This window comes from Pantherophis guttatus, chromosome 4, assembly GCF_059756535.1.
Source record: "Pantherophis guttatus breed Tessera chromosome 4, ASM5975653v1, whole genome shotgun sequence".
Classification (NCBI taxonomy): Eukaryota; Metazoa; Chordata; class Lepidosauria; order Squamata; family Colubridae; genus Pantherophis; species Pantherophis guttatus.
This window is the reverse complement of record NC_142066.1, coordinates 29,592,674-29,612,608: the sequence shown is the minus strand read 5'-3', so window position 1 is coordinate 29,612,608 and position 19,935 is coordinate 29,592,674. Positions and strand designations below refer to the sequence as shown.

The 19,935-nt window shown below is 39.4% G+C and overlaps 1 protein-coding gene and 1 long non-coding RNA gene across 4 annotated transcripts in view; one reads left to right on the top strand and one right to left on the bottom strand.

Moving 5' to 3' along the window:
• LMTK3 (lemur tail kinase 3) overlaps positions 1-19,935 on the bottom strand; it is a 42,930-nt gene that overhangs the window by 21,003 nt on the left and 1,992 nt on the right. For 2 of the 3 annotated variants that reach the window (XM_034419429.2, XM_034419431.2), the window contains exons 2-10: positions 16,291-16,424; positions 16,051-16,201; positions 14,452-14,528; positions 13,163-13,281; positions 11,813-11,900; positions 11,015-11,163; positions 9,078-9,162; positions 8,636-8,757; positions 4,520-4,669 (exon numbers count right to left, since the gene is read on the bottom strand). In XM_034419429.2, the coding sequence (XP_034275320.1) occupies positions 4,520-4,669; positions 8,636-8,757; positions 9,078-9,162; positions 11,015-11,163; positions 11,813-11,900; positions 13,163-13,281; positions 14,452-14,528; positions 16,051-16,201; positions 16,291-16,424 (1,075 nt within the window). The remainder of the gene's footprint in view (positions 1-4,519; positions 4,670-8,635; positions 8,758-9,077; positions 9,163-11,014; positions 11,164-11,812; positions 11,901-13,162; positions 13,282-14,451; positions 14,529-16,050; positions 16,202-16,290; positions 16,425-19,935) is intronic. The other variant, XM_034419430.2, reaches the window with a different exon arrangement.
• LOC117666668 (uncharacterized) lies at positions 6,848-14,320 on the top strand. Its single transcript, XR_004591884.3, has 2 exons — positions 6,848-7,287; positions 13,170-14,320. It is a non-coding gene; the product is annotated as an uncharacterized LOC117666668 (long non-coding RNA).

The following is a 19,935-nucleotide window of genomic DNA, read 5'->3' as shown; positions in this document are numbered from 1 at the left end:
CACTGGATGGGATCCACAACATAACCTCCATGCCTGACTGGTTGGGACAGGACAACGTAAGTGGGACAAAATGGTTCCTCAGGTAACCTGGTCCCATGCTATGAAGGGTTTTAAAAGTGATAACCAACACCTTGACTTAGACTCTGAAGTAAGCTGGCACCCAATAAAGCTCACACAGCAGAGGTGTGACATACATAGTCCTTGGGGCACCCAGAATTGCCCTTGCAGCTGTATTCTGCACCGGGTATTCTTCAAGGGTAGCCTTATGTGGAGCACACTAAATCATAAATCCATTGAAAAGACACTGAATCATAAACCATTTAAATGGGCAGCGTTCACATAACATGCTAAGCTCTTAAAATAAAAAGAACCTAGACAAGGTTATTTGTAATGAAGCTTACAGTGTGTTGCACAAACATTGTTCTATCTTTTATTGACCTAGTTAAATCTGTTGTGAAGTCTGAAATCATCTCTTCAGGGTTTCTGACAGGAGTCCTCCTTACAAATGGCAGGGCCTAAACTTCCTAATGGAAAGCAAAAGCTCAATTACTCTTCCAGAAGAATTTCTTTTAGGGTAGCAGCACCAGCAGTGTCCACAGTAAACTCTGAGGACCCCAAATGGCAACATGTGCATGCTGACACCGCCAGGCAAATGCTGCTCTTAGAGGCTCACTTCTGCAACACTTGATGCCAGGATGTAAAATGGTGTTATGTGTATAATGACGTCACCAGGTCGTGTCCTCTGGCCTCCACCAGAAAAAAACATAAGCATAGAACATATTCCACAGCAATCTTAAAGGTGGAGATCAAATTGATCCTTTGAGAGAAGATGGTCCATAAAAAGATGCACTCCACTGGCTTTGAAAATTAGTTTTATTTTTGGGGTTACTTGTTGACTGCTTTTTTTATATAACAAACAGATGCTAGGTCAATTGATTTGATAGATAAATAAATTTACACATCAGGGACACCTTTTATGTAACAGTATTTTTATTTTATGTAGATGGGAAAGTTATTTATAATACAGGTCAATAATTATTATTGACCTGTATTACAAGAGAAGGAGAATGCATCAGATATTTTTGATATATTTTTCAGCATTCAACCAGGATGGCCTTTTTATATTTAATGTCATTGTGGATGATATATTTATCATTTGTTATTTTTTTGTACACATGTTTTTTTTATTATTAGCATTTGATGGTCGTTAAGCTTCTTTTTTTCTTTGTTTTTTATTTTAACTTTGGAAATAAAATGAAATATTTGTAAAAGAAAAAGAAAAAGGTGCACTCTACCAATGGAAAGGGAGAATAGATAGAATTCCACTTTAAAACAGAGTTCCAAAGAAAGGGAAAAGGCTACGAAATTACTTAGTTCTTTTTATGGAAAGCATCACACTTTTATTTAATTTGTCTAATTTATATTCCAGGAATTTTCATCCAGGAATTCGAGGTACTATGTACATCACACCCCATCCTCCATTTTTTTTCTACAACAACATTGTGAGGTAGATTATGTTGAGAGAAAATGATTGGTGCAAAGTCATCCAAGGACTTTTTATGGCCTTGAACCCAGTCCAATTGTAGTCCAGTCTGCAATTGCATAGACCACATTACTTCCCCTGTCCTGTTGCTTTTTACCCATTTAAAATATTTAATTTTAAAATGAAGGGCCTGGCTTAAAATTTCACTGCTTTTCGGCTATGACTATCCCTCTGGTTGAATAAAGATTTTTAATAATGTTTTGGAATGTTTGACCCCCAGTGTATATGGTGGTTTTATAATGAACAATCTTGGCTTTAATATGTAATTATTATGTTTTTTTATTTCAAGTCAAATTTCAAATTTGGGGAGTTACTTCATACTCAGATACTGTATGGTTGACTACACAGATTCTGGTTAGAGGGTTCTTCATAAACATTGCATGTTTGCATGCCATTTGTATCAAAATAGATCTCTGTGTCACAAAAAAGGATTGATTTGCTTCTGGGTAAAAATAATATTTGCAATAGAAACAATGCCTATTTTTTTCTTTAAAAATCCTCTTTTTATACTGTTTCACTGCATTCTTCCTTTCCTAATTTTTAATAGGATTGCATAATATGTTATGATGAGATATTAAAAATGATAATACAACTACTAGAAAAATATTTAAAATATCTGAAAGGAAATCCTCAGCCCTGATTAGCATGTTAGACAATTACTGGCTGAAATAGAAATTGACTACTCTGATTAAAGAAAAGAACATAAGCACTTTTGTTTCTACTTGGAGACCGCTCCTGAACTTCATGCTTGAAGTGGAAAAGAATGAAACTTTGATTTTGATTTTACCGAGATTGATAGATCTTTACAGAAATGGCTTGTTCATATTATTATGAAAAAACAAAAAGTTGTGATTTAATGTTAATGCCTTATTTTACTGCAATAGAGAGAGTCGGAAGTCAATGCTTCTTTTTCTTTTCTTTTCTTATCCTTCCTCACCTCTCTTCCCCCTTTTCCTCCCCACTGCTTTTCTATTTACTTTTGTATTTTACAATATTTTATAACTCAATAAAAATGTTAAACTGGAAAGCATCTTAGACAATTACTGACAGAAATAGAAAGCTGCAGACAATCAATTAGCTCAGAGGCCCCCAACCTTTTGGGCACCTGGGACTATTTTCATGGAGAAAAGTTTTTCCATGGAAAGGAGGGTGCATGGTTCCATGCGCTGCCTGCATGCCATGGATGGGGCTTCACTTGTTTGTGTGGCCCAGTTTGCATGGCAGGCCATAGCCTGGTGCTGGTCCACTCAGGTTGGGGACCCCTGAATTAGCTAACATGAGCCAGGAAGAACAGGAAAAGGAAAAAAATGGAAAGAGCGGTCATAGCTGAAGAAAGCCTGGCCAAACTGACAGTGCAGAGAGAGAAATGGGTGGACAGAGGAAGAGTCAGAGGAATACAGAGAGGGGAGAATGGAAGAACATTAGGAGAAATAAGAATGCTAAGGCAAGCATCATAAAGTTTAGGGATAACATCCCAGATCACAAACTGTCCATGAAATCTCAATAGATGTCTGTCAAGGATGAAGGGGACAGGGACATCTGCAGGGGGGAAGATGAGGTGGGGGTGGGAAGGCAAAGGAAGCCATGTATGCCAAGGTATCTTGATACAAATGATGCAAATTGTGTATACAGGTAGTCTTTGATGCCTATGGCAATTCTCAGTTATCCAGGTCATGGTTGTTCCAAAGGGGCTTTTTCAAAAGGAAACTGGACTTTGTCTTTCCTGGAAGACATTTTGCTTCTCATCCAAGAAGCTTCTTCAGTTCTCGGTTCTTGGATGAGAAGCAAAATGTCTTCAAAGAAAAACAAAGTTCAGCTGCCTTTTAAAAAAGCCTCTTTGGGACATGTAATCCTTGAATTACAACCATAATGGATCCTGCCCATTACAGTCATAAGTCACAACAGTCGTAAAATGGATCACCAAGTGACTGGCCCATTTTTATGACCTTTTCTTCAGGCAGTCATTAAGTGAATCTGCGGTTGTTGAGCAAGTGCTGTGGTCATTAAGCAAACCTATTGATCTCTATGGGGCATTTTTCCTGGAAACTGGAAGTAAAAACCAATTTTTGGGAAAAACCACTGTAAATCATTGCCATTTCACCAAGGGATACTACAAACATCCTGTAAATATGGACGGTTGCTAAGCACCCAAAATATGGTCACATGACCCTGAAGAGAGGCCTGACTGCCAGAACTTTGGAACTGGGTTCAAAATACCTTTTGATGAGGTCCATTATAACTTCAAACATTCGCATAAATAACCAGTTGCAACTCAAGGACTATCTGTACACACATCATTTGCACAATGGCATAATAGCTCTTGTGATGTATTGTGGTCTTGTAGCCTGTTGGCTCCCGGTCCCTCCAGCAGCCGAATCAGATGAGGAGGAGGCATGGGAGTCAGGGTCAGCATCAAGGCAACCTGAGAGCTCCGAGGGGGAAGAGGGAATGGAGCTTTCAGAGAGAGAAAGAGAGAGAGAGAGAGAGAGAGAGAGAGAGAGAGGCTCTCCATCAGCCCTCAGATGGAGAGTCAACAGCCCCCAGGTCTGGAGGTAGCTGATGAGGAAGAGGAGGAACAGCTGGGTCCTGTGCCTGATGCACGGATGCGCAGAAGACAGAGGAGAGCAGTGGAAATCTGTCGGCCGATTCTTGGGATGCAAGAGCCACCGCTGCTAGCAAAGCCCCACCCTACCTCTGGGGATAAAAGGCAGGGGGCGGAGATGAATAGATGTGGCAGACAATTATTCATCTCCTTGCTGGACAGACTTCTTAGCCTGCGGTGAGAGAGAAACTTTTTGCCGGGGCTGCTGGCACTCCTAATAAAGGAGTCATTGATTTAACTATAGAGGGTTTGTCGTGTTCAAGGAGCTGGGTCACAACATGTGGCTTCTACTGGATGTCTATGGAAGGGGCATGAGCTGATGGAATCCCAGTTGGTGGGTGATGGATTTGTTGGCCTAAGGAGGAAGAACTCACCAATAGTCTGAGTAAGGAAGCTTAAGGCGAGGTTTGGCCAGTTTCATCTGCTGTTCCTTGATGACAAAAGTCAGCACCTCCTCATCGGAAAGATGCCGGTAAGGCTGGGAGCCAAATTCAAACAGTTCCCAGATGGTCACCCCCATTGACCTGCGAAGAACACAGAGAGATCAAGACGGAGGGGAAAATCCTCTTTGCTATGTGAATAAATTATAATGCCTCAATTATAATGCTGGCAATAATGAGTCAGGGGCTGGGATTATCCCAGCTCCTATCAGCTGTTGGAGGCTATTGTGGGCATGCCATAATTGTAATTTACGTTTTTTGAATTGTACGTTGCCCAGAGTCATTGAGTGAGATGGGCAGTTATAGAAATTAAATTAAATATGTGTCCCGAATGCCTCAGATATGGTTTGGGAAATGCTGAGTCTCATTTCCATAGATTACCAATCTTCAGGAAGAGCAGTACACCTCTTTTTCAGATACGTGTTTAACAGTCTTGGGAAAAAGCTGTAGATCTCTCTTTTAAAAAGTACAGGAATAATCCAATCAATTTAGCCTGGGAAAAAGAATCAAATCCTGCCAGCAGTTTAGGCCTGAAAGTCGAGCAAGATAGATGTTCTGTTTCTTTTGCGGTCAAGTATTTTTGTGTGATCACACTTTTCACTGCCTTGATTAATTTGAAAGGGGCAGCTATTTTGTGCACTGTGTAGACAATTTCTCGGTGCTTTGGGTCATGCCAGCTGTTTCCAGCACTGTATTGATCATGCAGTATTTGCAGGTAGTCTTCAAATTATGACCACAATTGGAACCAGAGTTTCCACTGTTAAGCAAGGCAGTTGTCAAATGAGTCACACCCAATATTATGACCTTTTTTGCTACAGTTGTTCAGTGAATCATCTCAATTATTAAATGAATCACATGGTCATTAAACAAATCCAGCTTGCCTCATTGACTTTGCTTGTTGAAGCCTTCTGGGGAGGCTTCACAAATGGTGATCCCATGACCATGGGGCACAGGAACCTTTGTAAATACATGCTGGTTGGCAAGTGCCTACTTTTTCATTATGTGACCATGGAGATGCTGTAATGGTCATAAGTGTGAGGACTGGTCGTAAGTCACTTTTTTCAGTGCCATTGTAACTTAGAATGGTCGTTTGTAGATGAAGGACTACGAGTACAAGTTCAAGATATACCATAAATGTCAGTCTGCAGTATATGTTTTTGTATATATAAGAAACTAGCTGGATATCCGTGCTTCGCTACTTATGACCACTTTTCACACTTTTCCATTGTCGCATACTCATGGTCTTGACAGACTCTCATTGTCGTCATCATCACCAACAAAGTATATCTGGAGAAATGAAGGCTGCTGCTGAGGTCCCGTCATGATACTCCCTATCCTGTGGTAGACCTGCCCCTGCACTTTGAATATTGGCATAAAATTTCCCTCCTTCACTTCTCTAGCTCCAAAAGACATCATTTCGAAGCATCCGTTGTACTTCTGGGAAGCAGAAAGACAGTCTTTTCCCTTTAACTGGTGTTACAGTAGAAGGAACAGATTCGTCTGAACTGAGGAGGTCAGTGTAAGAAGTGAGTTGGGGCTGGGACACTATGCAGGAGAAATTCGGTTCACAATCTGTTGGCTCAGTGGTGGTTGGTGATTGAAACACATAAGGGAATATCTCTCCCACTGCCTTGAGTCCGGAAGCAGTTCCATAGGTGGAAGGGGTAGACATTTTGGTGAGGTAGTGACGTTTAGTACTGTAAAGAGCCCCATACCGCCCCTGAGTGAAGGAGTGGACTGTCTGCCAGTTTGAACGGAGGGAACGGAATGTGAGGCAAGTGGCAGTTGGAACTTTTCAGGTGGGGAGTGGGAGTAGAACGTCTAACTCCTTAGCATCAGAGCGTGTTAATATACTGTGTATGAATATACTGTACATGAAATACTAATGATCTGATGGTCATTTCGAAAAATCCTTTCTTAGCGAGCACCTAGAAGCCAAGAGGAACATTTGTGCCAAATTTCAAGTTTGTACGCTTTACAGTTCCGGAGATTTCATAATGAGTGCATGGATTTCGCTTTTATATATATAGAAGATATCTAACATCCTTGTGGAAAATGAACTTTTTTCCACATCCAAGCTAAGCCACTATTAACAGACATTTCCAGAGTCCCATCCTCTTCCAGCCACACATTATGATCTCAGTTGGTGGCTGATTTTCGCATTGCCAGGTGAGGAGGGAGGGAAATCTACCCACCACTGCCTTGAAACTCTTCTGCTCTATATTTATAAGAAGAAGCATTACTCCCCACCAGCCTAGTTGCTGAGGCACATTTAAGCTGTGGGAGTAGCATAATTGACAACAGCATATTTTTCTGGTGTCTGGTAAAGGACAGCAGGAATGTGTAATGAGGAAGAACCCTAAAATAAATCTCATGTGCACCAGGCCTTAGAACTGCTGGTACCTCAGGGCATCAGTATGTCCACACACACATCTTTTGGCAAGATTTCTCTCCCGGGTGGTTACATTAAAGTAACAGCTTTAATTAAAAAATAGAAAATTGGCATGCTGCAAAGCAAAGCGCCAGCCTCCAACATCATCTTCATTTCCAGGGCTCTCTCTGGACTCCCACCGGGCCCCATAATCTTGATTAGCAACGCTACACAGTCCTTTGTTTTGGACAAATGCCATCTCCTCAGAAAAGAGAACGTTGTGATTATGGTCAGTCCAGAGCTTGGGGGTTGAGACTGAGAAGATTGGCAGGTAAGCCAGCCATCTGGTAAATAGACAACTGCACTCCCCCAACCGCTTCTGGGGAGCAGCCAGAATATAATTTCAAACATGTCCTTTTGGCCAGAAACATGGGTGCAGTCTTCTTTAGAGTAAAGGAACATGGCAGTCAAATCGCTTTCAAGGTTGTCTTTGCTAAACTCTATTTTGGTTTAGTTTATGACTGAACAGAAAAAGAAAGGGGAAGCTGAAAAATCATTTGCTTAAATAAAAGAACATTCGTAACTAAGAGGATTGTGATGAGTGGCTCAAAATAACTAATTCAGTGCATGGATTTCTGCAGGGGGAGACAAATGATAAAAACTGTATAATGATACAAATGCTATCACTTACATATTTGCATTAGTATATAGATAGTCCTCGACTTATGACCACAGTCGGAACGTTCAGAATTTCCATTGCTAAGCAAGGCACTTGCTAAGTGAGTCATGTCCATTTTACAATCTTTTTTGCCACAGCTATTAAGTGAATCACTGCAGTTGTTCAATAAATCATGTGATCCTCAAGCTTCCCCCATTGACTTCGCTTGTCAGAAGGCGTCTGGGAAGGTCACAAATGGAGATCACATGATCCAGGGACACTGCAACCACTGTAAATACATACCATTTGCCAAGCACCCAAACTTTGAGCATTTAACTGTGGAGTTGCTGCAATGGTCTTAAGTGCAAGGATCAGTTGTAAGTCACTTTTTTCAGTGCCGTTGCAACTTTGAATCATTGCTAAATGAATGGTTGTAAATCAAGATTTGCCTGTTCAACATTTGCATTATTGTTCATCTATTCATTCTATTTGTACACTAGTGAATCTACCAAGGATTCCAAGTTGACATCAATGCACCATGTTTTAACATTGTGGCATCATTGTATTTTACTGAGGATGCATGCACTGGATGAATTCTTGCAAACACTGGGAAGCATTTCCTTGTGAACTTGGAAATGTTCTGTTTTTTTTTAAATTTGATTTATATGCCGCCCTTCTCCAGAGACTCAGGGCGGCTTATAATGCGTTAAGCAATAGCCTTCATACTTTTGTATATTTATACGAAGTCAGTTTATTGTCCCCATAATCTGGGTCCTCATTTTACCTACCTTAGAAAGGATGGAAGGCTGAGTCAACCTTGAGCCTGGTGAGATTTGAACTTGCAGTAATTGCAGGCAGCAGATGTAAGTGGATGTTAATTAGTCTGCTGAGCCACTAGAGCTCCTAAATGGGGTAAATTCATCTGGGGTAAAGTTTCAGCTTTACCCCAGATGAATTGCGTATCCTTGCTTAAGAATACAAATTAAATTTCTTCAGTCCAAGAGACACTCTTAGGACTCACCAAACATTGCTCTCCTTGGTCTGATCCACAACAATGAGATTTCCATGCATCTCATCCAACAATTCTGGGGCAACCCAACGCAATGGGATCCAGAGTCGGTCCGGAGTGATATAATAATCTTCCTATGAAATAGAAATGAGAAACGGTACAGAATAGAAACTGAGTTATAGACATCTCAATATTCCAGTATCTCCTGGGTCCTGGATGCTCTGCTTCTCAACTAACATCCATTATAAAGTTCCCTCTCAAGGCCCATGCACTATTATGTAGTAGTTTGCTCTAAATTAAACTGCTCATAATAATTTCCTTTAAAAAAGAAGAGGAGATTTAATCTCATAATGGATTGGACATGTTCCGCAAATAATAAATTGACACATCTACTCGTTGCCTAAGACTCCCTTGAGACCCATCTTAGATTCTTTGAGGTATTTTCACCTCATACCTTGTAGTTGTTGTGTGACAGGCCATAATCCCCAACCCTCACTGTGAGATCTGAGGTCAGCAAGCAGTTCCGAAGTGCCAGGTCACTGTAGAGGACAAGAGGATTTTGAGTCAGGTGAGAAGGGAGACTCATTTTCTACCCTTTCTTACATTAAGCTTTCCCAATATACATAGAGAAGATAAACAATTTTTTTTTGTTATATGAGTAGGTTTTTTGGGGTGGGTGAGGGTAAGGATAACCCATATTGCCTTCAATAATTCAGAGGGAATATTTTTATCCTAAGAATAACTTTAAAAAGGATTTAAAAGTTTGGGATTGCCTAGAATCTTGCTATGTGACCTGTTTATTTTCTTAACTCTTCCTAGGATTTGACTGATTGATCAAAATAGTGCCTTTACTGACACCTGGATTAGTCCCTCTAGATTTTTTGGCAAAATTGCAGTAGTGGTTGCCATTGCCTTTTTTCTAGAGCTGAGAGAGAGTGACAGGCCCAAAGTCACCCAACTACCATTATGTCCAAAGCAGGCCCAAACAGGACTAGAACTCACATTCCTCTTGTTCCTAGCCTGATGTCTTAACCACTACACCAAACTGATTCTCTAACCCAGTGTTTCTCAACCTTGAAAGCTTGAAGATGGGTGGACTTCAACTCCCAGAATCCCCCAGCCAGCACTGCTGGCTGGGGGATTCTGGGAGTTGAAGTCCACCCATCTTCAAGCGTCCAAGGTTGAGAAACACTGCTCTAACCAGAACCTCAGCCCTCCTTATTTTGTTAAAATAGAGATCCCAGTTAACTCAGCTATCATGTGGTGATGAATATTGGGAGATATTATTTTCAATAATACCATAAAGCTTCAGATTCCCAAGCCCTGGACTAAATAAAGCAGGGGTGTTTTGTTAAGGGGTCACCCAAACCCCACTTCTTTGCTTTATGTATTCATTACAGACAAGATTTGTAAATGAAAACCTGTTTTTGGTATACGGCTTGCAAAATGAACAAGGCAAAATACTGGATTCAAGCAATATACTGTATTAGAAAGCCTGAGTTGTAAAGCTGATCATACACTAGAACCATGTTTCTCAATCTTGGCAACTCTAAGAACTGTGGAATTTTGGGAGCTGAAGCCCACGTATTTTAGAGTTGTCAAGGTTGAGAAACACAGGAGGAGGAGGAGGAGGAGGAGGAGGAGGAGGAGGAGGAGGAGGAGGAGGAGGTGGAGTAGTGCCATGGCATAGCAACCTATTTACTCTTAGTCAAAAATTTTCAGAATCCAGTTTAGCAGTTAGTGGCTAACTGCTTTTAAGCTTTTTGCTTAATGATGGATACTCACATACAGACCTGACTACACATGATTTTTCTTAGCTGGAACTCTGTATAGGAAATTCTACAGTATTTTTTAAATGATATTTGTGATATAGCTTGCATCACAAGAAAGTCCCCCACCCCCACCCACCCAGGAAGGAACCTCACTATATTCTTTCAACTTTGGGGGCAATAGCCATACACAGGCAAATAAATAATATATTTAAACTACAGAATATTTTTGCTATAACATTTGGCTGCTCATTTTTTGGTCCTGATTTCTGATTTTTAAAAAATGGATCAATGCTTTAATTATCTTAACCCCCACCCCATTCCTTTTCTGTTATATTTTTTAGACAGAGCCATAATGACATAACATGATAATGTCCCAGCAGGTTTCTAACTGTAAGAAACTTCACATCTCTATTCATCCTTTACCAAGATCAGGCCATCATCAGGTGCAGTTGCTCTTGGAAGTCGCCAAATCTTTCAGCCTCCATTTTAACCCGCAGTAACTTCCATTAGGATGAACCTGCAATTCTAAATCTCACACTCTCCTCACTTTTTTTCGCATCCTGGTTCACACTCTCTTTCCCAAAGCTGCAAAATTCAGATTTCCAGCCATCATCCCTACCTGTGAATGTAATTGTTTTTATGCAAGTGTAGCACTCCCAGTGTGATTTCATAAGCCATGCGCTGCAATGTGCTGAGGTCACGTGTCAGTAAATCAGGAGTCATTCCATCTGCTTTGCGTTGAGCTCGCAAGTAACGTTTCAGATCTCCCTGGTGGACAGGAGGGAGATACCAAGTTTGTAAATTTACTAATTTTGTCTGGGATCCAGGAAAATTATCCAGACATTTTTAAAGAATCCAAGATATCCTTATTCTCATTCAAAGTTCACATTATCCATATTTTATATCGTGCCCTCATTCTAAACTGACTTAACAAAAGAGCCAGGTAGATTTGAACTATGTTATAACATCACAAAGCCTATTTGGAAGTTAAGTAGCGAGCACTGAGCTCACTCAGACCTACATTATTCAAATTAATAAAGCCACACAAGGTATTTGATTGGTGGTGTAGGATGTGATTTTCTCAGTTATTGCAGGCTCCTCACTGTTTTAAAAGTAAGATGTAATTAAAGAAAAATATGAGGTTAATATTCTACACAACTGCCTCCTACAAGGAAAGCCAGGTTCCCTACTTATATCTACTTGGGCAAAGCAATTTTGAATGAATGGCTATGGAAATTAATGTTGTCATTAGAGCCACATTGACAAGGAGGCAGACATTATTCTAGAGTGACTACTGATATTGTGGTTACTCCAGATTCAGAGCACTGGTGCTCTGGGCATTCCAGTTTCATGACAATAGGATTTGGACTTTAGTAATTCTCAAATCTGATTTTCAGTTGTGCTTCAGTTGACTTACCAGTTGGCAGAATTCCATGATCAGGAGGAAGGGTATAGTTTCTGTGCATAAGCCGAGGCACTGTAGTATGTTTGGGTGCTGGAGGCTTCTTGAAGGCAAGGTAGAGACATGGGGTGGGACACAGAAAAAGCAGGAGGGAAAAAAAAGTATTTCTGGATGACCGGACAAGAATCTCAGTGAGTCATAACATACATAGGGAAATCCTATTTCTATTTTTGGACAGTTCCTCCGTGTTCTCTATTATAACCTACAATTTGGTAGCAGATCATTGGAGCATCCCCAAACTCCAACACCTCCTTAATAGCCAGAAAGGAGATTTCTGAGCCATGACAGAGTTCTGCTTAGAGAAGTAGAAACATTTATGGGACTATCCCTTAACTTTTTCCTAGACCCCACCTGATTTACTGGTTGGGAAATAGTGAATCCTTGGCTAAATTTATCAAGATAGATTGTTACTCTAAAATAAACATTAGTCTACATTATTTCCATGATCTCATATAATTCTAATCATCAAATCCCCAAATCAACCTTTCATTTCTTTCAGTTTCTTGCAAAAAGCTCCAAAATGGTTTACAAGTAGAAATAACATTTGTCAAAGTCTTTTCTTTCATCAAGACTGCCAACTTTGCCATGTCTGCCAATTCCACCAGTTTCACCATCCATTTTTCCATTATAGGTATTTGTAAACCTTCCCATCTTTGTGCATATAAAACTCTTGTTACTATTATCTTGTATAAAAATGGATATTCCTCAACTGAGAATATCTTGCCCAGCAGCATGACAGCGTTCAATCTCCATAATGTTACAATAAAGAGAAAGATAATAGAGAAAAATGCAGTAGAGATTTTTAAAAAGATAATTTATCATTGGGGGCCTACCTTTGGCACAGTTCAGCATCTTTGACATAAAGACAAATACAGGTAGTCCTTGACTTACAACAGTTTGTTTAATGACCATTGGAAGTTCCAATGGCACTGAAAAAAAGGGACTTACGGCTATTTTTCACACTTATGACCATTGTAGATTCCCCTGGTCATGTGATCAAAATTCAAATGCTTGGCAACTGACTCATATTTATGTCAATTGCAATGTCCCTGGATCATGTGATCATCCTTTATGGCCTTCTGACAAGCAGTCAATAGAGAAGGCAGATTCACTTAACAACTGCAGTGACTCACTTAGCAACTGTGTCTAGAAAGATTGTAAAATGGAGAAAAACTCACTTAACCAATATCTCCCTTAGCAACAGAAATTTGGGGCTCGATTGTGGTGGTAAAGTAAGGAGTGCCTGTATTTTGTATGAAGATTCCCTACCCTATTTTCACCCTATCATTTTCTTCTGCTTCTTACCGATAAGGCTGGGCCTCTGACAAGAACTTCCTCTGCTCCAGTGGTCCGGCACTTACACGCAGCTCCTTCACCACCACCTGTGCAGGGGTGAAATCTGAGAATATTTCACCCAGAATAACCTATGAGACAGAAAAGAAAAAGAAAAGAAAAAAGAAACCACCATCAAATACTGGCACCTGGTTAATAATTTGAACTGGCTATGTAGATCATATCTCATTAGTCATTAAAGTCCTTAATGAACTCACTGATAGCCAATTGATTTCCAGGTACAATTTAATTATCTATACAGCCCTAAACAGCTTGGTTCCTGGGCAGCTGAAAAATTACTTTTATCACAAGGGATGCAATAAAGGAAGACACAAGAAGGCAAAGAAGAAATAGCTTAAGAGTGCCTGAAAGTATTCAGGTCGAACATGTTTTTGAATTGGTTTGTGTTGTTGTTTTTTTCTGAACAATATGAATGTTTTCACTGTTTTTAAAATGTTTTTTTTGTTTGTTTGAATTGTTTTTATACTTTTGGAATTGTAACTTCTTCAGAGTCATTGATTGAGATGGGTGGCTATAGAAATTGAATAAATAAAATAAAAATTTGGGAAAGTAAGCTTTTTCTAGTTCTTAGAAAGTAAAATGGCTCTAGATTAAAGTCAATGGATGATAACTTTAATAAGGTGGGAATCATGAATTTTTATTTCCCTTTTCTCCTCCTATAACTGTTCAAATCTGGCAAATCAACTTCCATCCCGAAATCTCCATTTATATTCCCAAATACGTCCCTGGGTGTACTGGGAGAAGCCTTGTCAAGTAAAGGCTGGGCACATAGTCTTTGAAATTATGGTTCCTTCTTTATCAAAAAGAAAAGTTGCTTAATACTTTCACTAACGAGAAAATAAATTCTTGCTTGCTGTAGGCTATTTTCTGTAACCTCGTATTTAATTACTTTCTGCATTAAGTTTTGCAATTCACAATTATTGACTTTTTTGTTGATTTGCTTATTTGGCTGCTGGTTTTTAACATTGTTAGAATGTTACTCCACAAATGTGTAAAAGGCCCTTGCATCTTATTCTTTTGTTGCAAACTATATCCTTTTTATTCTTTTATAAAGGATATCTTTATAAAGTTGTTTAGAAATAATATAATAAATGAATGATTTGCATCATATAGTCAGTGATTTGCCTATTGCTATTCCATTTATAGGATTCAAGGTAACTCTTGCTGGAAAGCATGAAAGCAATTGCCTGAATGTCATTCTTAAATCATAGCCACAAAAAACCTGAATTTTTCTTACTTACTTTTCCAAACCAGCCATTTCCAATCTCCTGCAGATAACTGAGGTGTTGTCTACTGAGACCCAAGTGTTTCACTAAATCTGAAAGAGGAATATGGTGTTCAAAATAATGGGAGTCAAGGATGCTGCACAGAGGATGCAGACTAAGAGTTAACTCCATTTTGACTCTCCCCATGCCACAAAGCTATTAGACCAAAAAAAAAATGGTGTTGTGAGATAAGCTAGAACAGTCTTCTATATTAGGATGTACTTCAAATAGTGTATCTATGAGAAGCCATTGTAGGCAGACTACAGATAGTCCTTGACATACAACCATTTCTTTAATGGCTGTTAGAAGTTACAATAGTGCTAACATTGCTTCTTCATACTTTAACTACCGTTGCAGGATCCCTATGGTCATGTGATTAAAATTTTGATGCTTGGCAACTGGCTCATATTTATGACGGTTGGAGTGTCCCAGGGTCATATGATCATCTTTTTGTGATTTTCTAACAAGTAAAGTCAATAGGAAAGCCAGATCTACTTAATAACCATGTTGCTAACTTAACAACTGTAGCCATTCAGTTAATAACTGTAACAAGACAACAACAACTGTAAAATGGGGCAAAACTCACTTAACAACTGTCTTGGTTAGCAACAAAAATGTTGGGCTCAGTTGTGGTTGTAAGTCGAGGACTACCTGTATGTGGAAATGGTCGTGGGAAAGTGTTCATGAGATGAAAAAGGATAAGATGATCTCAATTAAAGCAAAAGTAAAGTGGAAACAGAATTCCTGGGGCTTCCAAAAATGAAAATGAGTTGAAGTTGAGGGAGATCTAGAGATCAGGATGGATCACTGCATAAGGCAGTGGGTCATGAAAGTCAACAATGTACATGTAGATGAGATCAGAAAGACAGGAGAGAAAGATGACAGACAGACAACACAAGGAAGGTTACACAGAATAAACAGCAGGTGCCACAACAGAAGAAAATGCAAAAGTAATAGGGAATGCCCAAAATAGAAAGACAGGGTAAAATCTAGTCATCTAGAATCCTAGGTTAGGACATCGTAAATGCTCAACTGATAAATCACTAGAGATATTCCCATTCTATAGAAAAATAAACCTTGGATTTCTACTGTTCTACTACTTTTATGCAAAGTTTATATAATTTTCATTATGAAGGTGCCAAGGTCTACAGCAGCCTTTCCCAACTTGGTGCTCCCATCATGTCAAGATTCAGATAGTGGAAATACATCTAATGGACATCAGATCAGAGATGGCTGGCATAGAACTGCACTAGTATATTTTCCCAAGGAACTGTAGCAAGTGCTGCCAATACACCTTTTGTGTTCTCTAAACAAGGGCAATATGAAAGATATCACAAATGGAGGATAATAATAGGACCAGAGGTGGGTTCTACTTACCTTTACTACCAGTTTGTAACGGGGCCACGTGCGCACACATGCGCTTCTGCGCATGCACAAAAGCTTCTGCACATGCACAGAAGCTTTCTGATGATGTCCGGTTCAGTGGATGGAGCCTCCCGCAGGTTTTACTGTGAACCGGTTGAAACCGGGGGCAACCCACCACTGAATAGGACCCCTTTCCCTCAAGAAATATACCTGTTTTGGGCATCTGTTGATTGGAAGATGGGAGTGAAACCTCAGAAAGAGGCAGAATGTAGACATCTGGGATGGATTGGGAGGAAGATGTCTCCTCTGCAGGTGGTGTATACTCTCCAGAGTATTCTTCTCCATCAGGGTTTTCAAATTCCTATCAGGTAGACAAAGACATTTTTTAAAAAAAATCTTTGTTTTCAAAAACACATCATGCTCACCTCCCGTCCCCACCATCTGGCTCACCTTGAAACCCACATCACCCCTCTTGCAGCACAGACAGGTGAGGAGAAGGAAGATAAAGGCCAACAAGCCTGAGCAGGAGATCAGAACCACAGCATAGGGAGGGGCCAGGGGAGCCCGGCCCTGAGATAATCCGTCTGAAGAGAATATACAAAGAGCAAAATAGGACACATATATTAAAACAGCATTTAGAGGTAACTATTTGCCTGGTGGGAAAGAAAGGGTACTTTGAGGACCAACTAAATGTTCTGAACTAATGTGAACTTGCATGTTTTTCAGAATTAGAAGCTGAGATACAAACTGATGAAAGGATGGAGGACAAATGTTAAGGAAGAACAGTGGGTTTTTTTGTCCTATGAATTATCTTTCAAAGATTATGGTTCCATGTTTTTATTATCTTGCAGAAAAGCAGAAAAGCAAGATATACAGATAGTCCTCAACTTACAAGAGTTGTTTAGTGATTGTTCGAAGTTACAACGGCACTGAAAAAAGTGACTTATGGCCATTTTTCACATTTATGAACGTTGTAGCATCCCCCATGGTGACATGATTTACATTCAGATGCTTGACAGCTGGTTCATATTTATGACGGTTGCAAGGCATCGGGGTCATGTGATCATCTTTCGCAACCTTCTGACAAGCAAAGTCAATGGGGAAGCCTTAACAACCATGTTACTAATTTAAGAACCACAGTGATTAACTTAACAAATGTGGCAAGGAAAGTTCTAAAATGGGACAAAACTCACTTAACAAATTTTTCATTTCAATTATGGGCTCGATTGTGGTACTGTACAGGACTACCTGTACGGTAAAATGATAATGATGAATCTTGTCCTAACTTCATACTTCCACGAATATTTCTTTCCCTCCTTTTCTCAAAGTGCTTGTATTTATGTTCTGACCAACATGATTTTCTAATTTTGTTTTAGCCACAGGGTCCTTCCACCTCAGGGCTGACCCTGTTGTTAGACAATGTGAGGAGATTTTCTCAGGCAGCAAAAGCCAGGAAAGCACCTGTTATCGGAAGACAGAGATATGGAGATTTAAATTCCTAGTTCTGCTTTCCTTAAGTTCCTATGCTATGGGCAGTCATCACAGAAGACGATGCTCATTGTCATTATAGACCCAAACATTACCTACTGCTGTGATGACCTTCCATTCCACAAAACTGGGAGAGAGGCAAGTGCCGATGGCCCTATCTCCTCAGGAGATAATAATTCTTAGTATGGCTGTGAAATAACTTGCCCCCATATTTATGGCCTGCTACTTCCCTGATAAGCTTTTTTGGGGGGGGTTTAAATTAAGCCAAATTTATTTAATATTTTTAAATTATTTTAAATTGATGTTTATTCTGTTTTTTAATTAGGCTGTACACCGCCCTGAGTCCTTCGGGAGAAGGGCGGTATAGAAATAAAATTATTATTATTATTATTATTATTATTATTATTATTATTAAATTATTAAATTATTAAATTATTAAATTTAATAATTATTAAAATTATTATTATTATTATTAAAGAAGTGAAACTTGGCTCTGGGAGAGGGGATATTATATTTAGTGCCTGCCTCCATACAACATTATGGTTTACATTATATTTTCTGTTTGTTCTGTTCTTTTTCATCTCTGTTTCTGTTGTATGCCATTCAGAGTCACTTGGAATGGAGTAATTAAGACAAACAAATAAATCATTGAATGTGGGGTGCTATTTTATCCTTCATTACAGGAAACAAAATGCCTTGGACTAAGCCTACTGTATATTCTTTGTCTCCTACCTTATATTCTTCCAGCTGCCAATAAAAGATGAACAGTAAGTTTTAGGGACCTTGAACATGTTATTCTCTATCTCATCAATGAAAGTTGGTGGTAGCTGATGCAGTTACAGGTGGTCCTCGACAATTGAGCCCAAAATCTCTATTGCTAAAAGAGGCATTTGTTAAGTGAGTGTTGCTCCATTTTACAACCTTTCTTTCCACAATTGTTAAATGAATCACTGCAGCGGTTAAGTTAGTAACACGGTTCTTAAGTGAATCTGGCTTCCTCATTGACTTTGCTTGTCAGGTCACAAAAGGTGATCATGTGACCCCGGGATACTGCAACCGTTATAAACATGAGTCAGTTGTCATTTGAATTTTGTCAGTTGAATTTTGATCATGTGGCCATGGGGATGCTGCAAGGGTGGTGAAAAATGGTCATAGGTCCTTTTTTTTCAATGCTGTTGTAACTTTGAATGGTCACTAAATTGTAAGTCAAGGACTACCTGTATTTCACTCATTGCTTTACTCCTGAGTGCCAAGCTGAACTTTGTGCCTCAACTTTGTCCCGACTTCTTCATGGAAATGTACCCACCCATAGTACACAGCAGAGGGAGATGCTTGGAGTAGTAGAGGAGCTTTCAGCTTGGTGGCTGTAGGACCCACCAACATCTTTATTTTCCCAGAAGTTCAAATCCACACTTGGAGACATTCTAACATAATAAAGATGGTAGACCCTGTGCTACATAAACACTTCTTATTATATCACAATGAGACATCTCTTTTAAAATCCAGAATCATTGTTTAAAGGTTGAATCTTGTAACCAGGTAGATGACAACCTTTGCTCCATCATACCGGACAGTTTTTGCATGCTCTCTCTGTGTTATCTCTTCCATCCTTTGCTCTATCCATCCTGTTTTAACCACTCACCATCCCTCTGTCAAATGATGCAAACAGAAAGCACCAACTTCAAGTTACGTACATGAGATTTTCAAATTTTGCTATAGCATTACCAAAACATTAGAAACTTGTCATTAGAAACTGTTTCATTATCCTGCCTTCGCCCTGAAGGAATCTATAGAATTCTATTTTTTTCTCGGGAAATGTCATCCTCTCTTTCCCAGGAAGCTGAGATATATTTGGAAACAGAAAAGACAATTTAATCAGATGGTACTAAAATTAGGTACACATTTACATTTCTAGAGACCATCTTCCATGCTGTGATTTAGTCCTAAAGCATATTACTTATTTTTTATTGATTATATTAAAATTAGTATTCTAATACTATTACCAGAGACGTCTGGCTGCTTACGCTAGATTTTCCCTTAGGCATGGATAAAGTTATGCCAGAAATGAGAATTCACCTTGTTCCTGTAGGACAATGTAACAGGCTACAGGTCTCCTATTCTTGCTTATGTGAAGGCTTGGCAGTTAGTCACAATAAATATTTGCTAGTAAAGCAGAGCTGTCATCTATCCTACTGTGTCATTCAGTCATGAGACAGACACATGGGCTTCAACTCTCAAAGGGTCTGCTGGTTGGAAATTAAGGGAAATAGAAGGTATCAGATTGGGGAAGGTTCGTATAGTCTCAGTTTCTTCTAAGTGACTGTAATTTGCTAAGATTTGAAAAGCACATTTTTCATGTCCTGGGGGAATCATCAGCCTTTGCTTCTTGAAGACAATATCAATATCATTGATCCTCTGCATATCAGAGACACATATCAATGTGCCTCTGATATCAATATCAGAGGCACAACCTACTATGCCATCCTTAATTCTTGGCCCATGACTGTCTTCCCTTTCTGACATCAGAGCAAGTCAGCCATTGGCAACTAGTGTGACATTTTCTGGACTTCCAGCCTGCATTATGACAGCAAAAAAAGAAAGACAAGA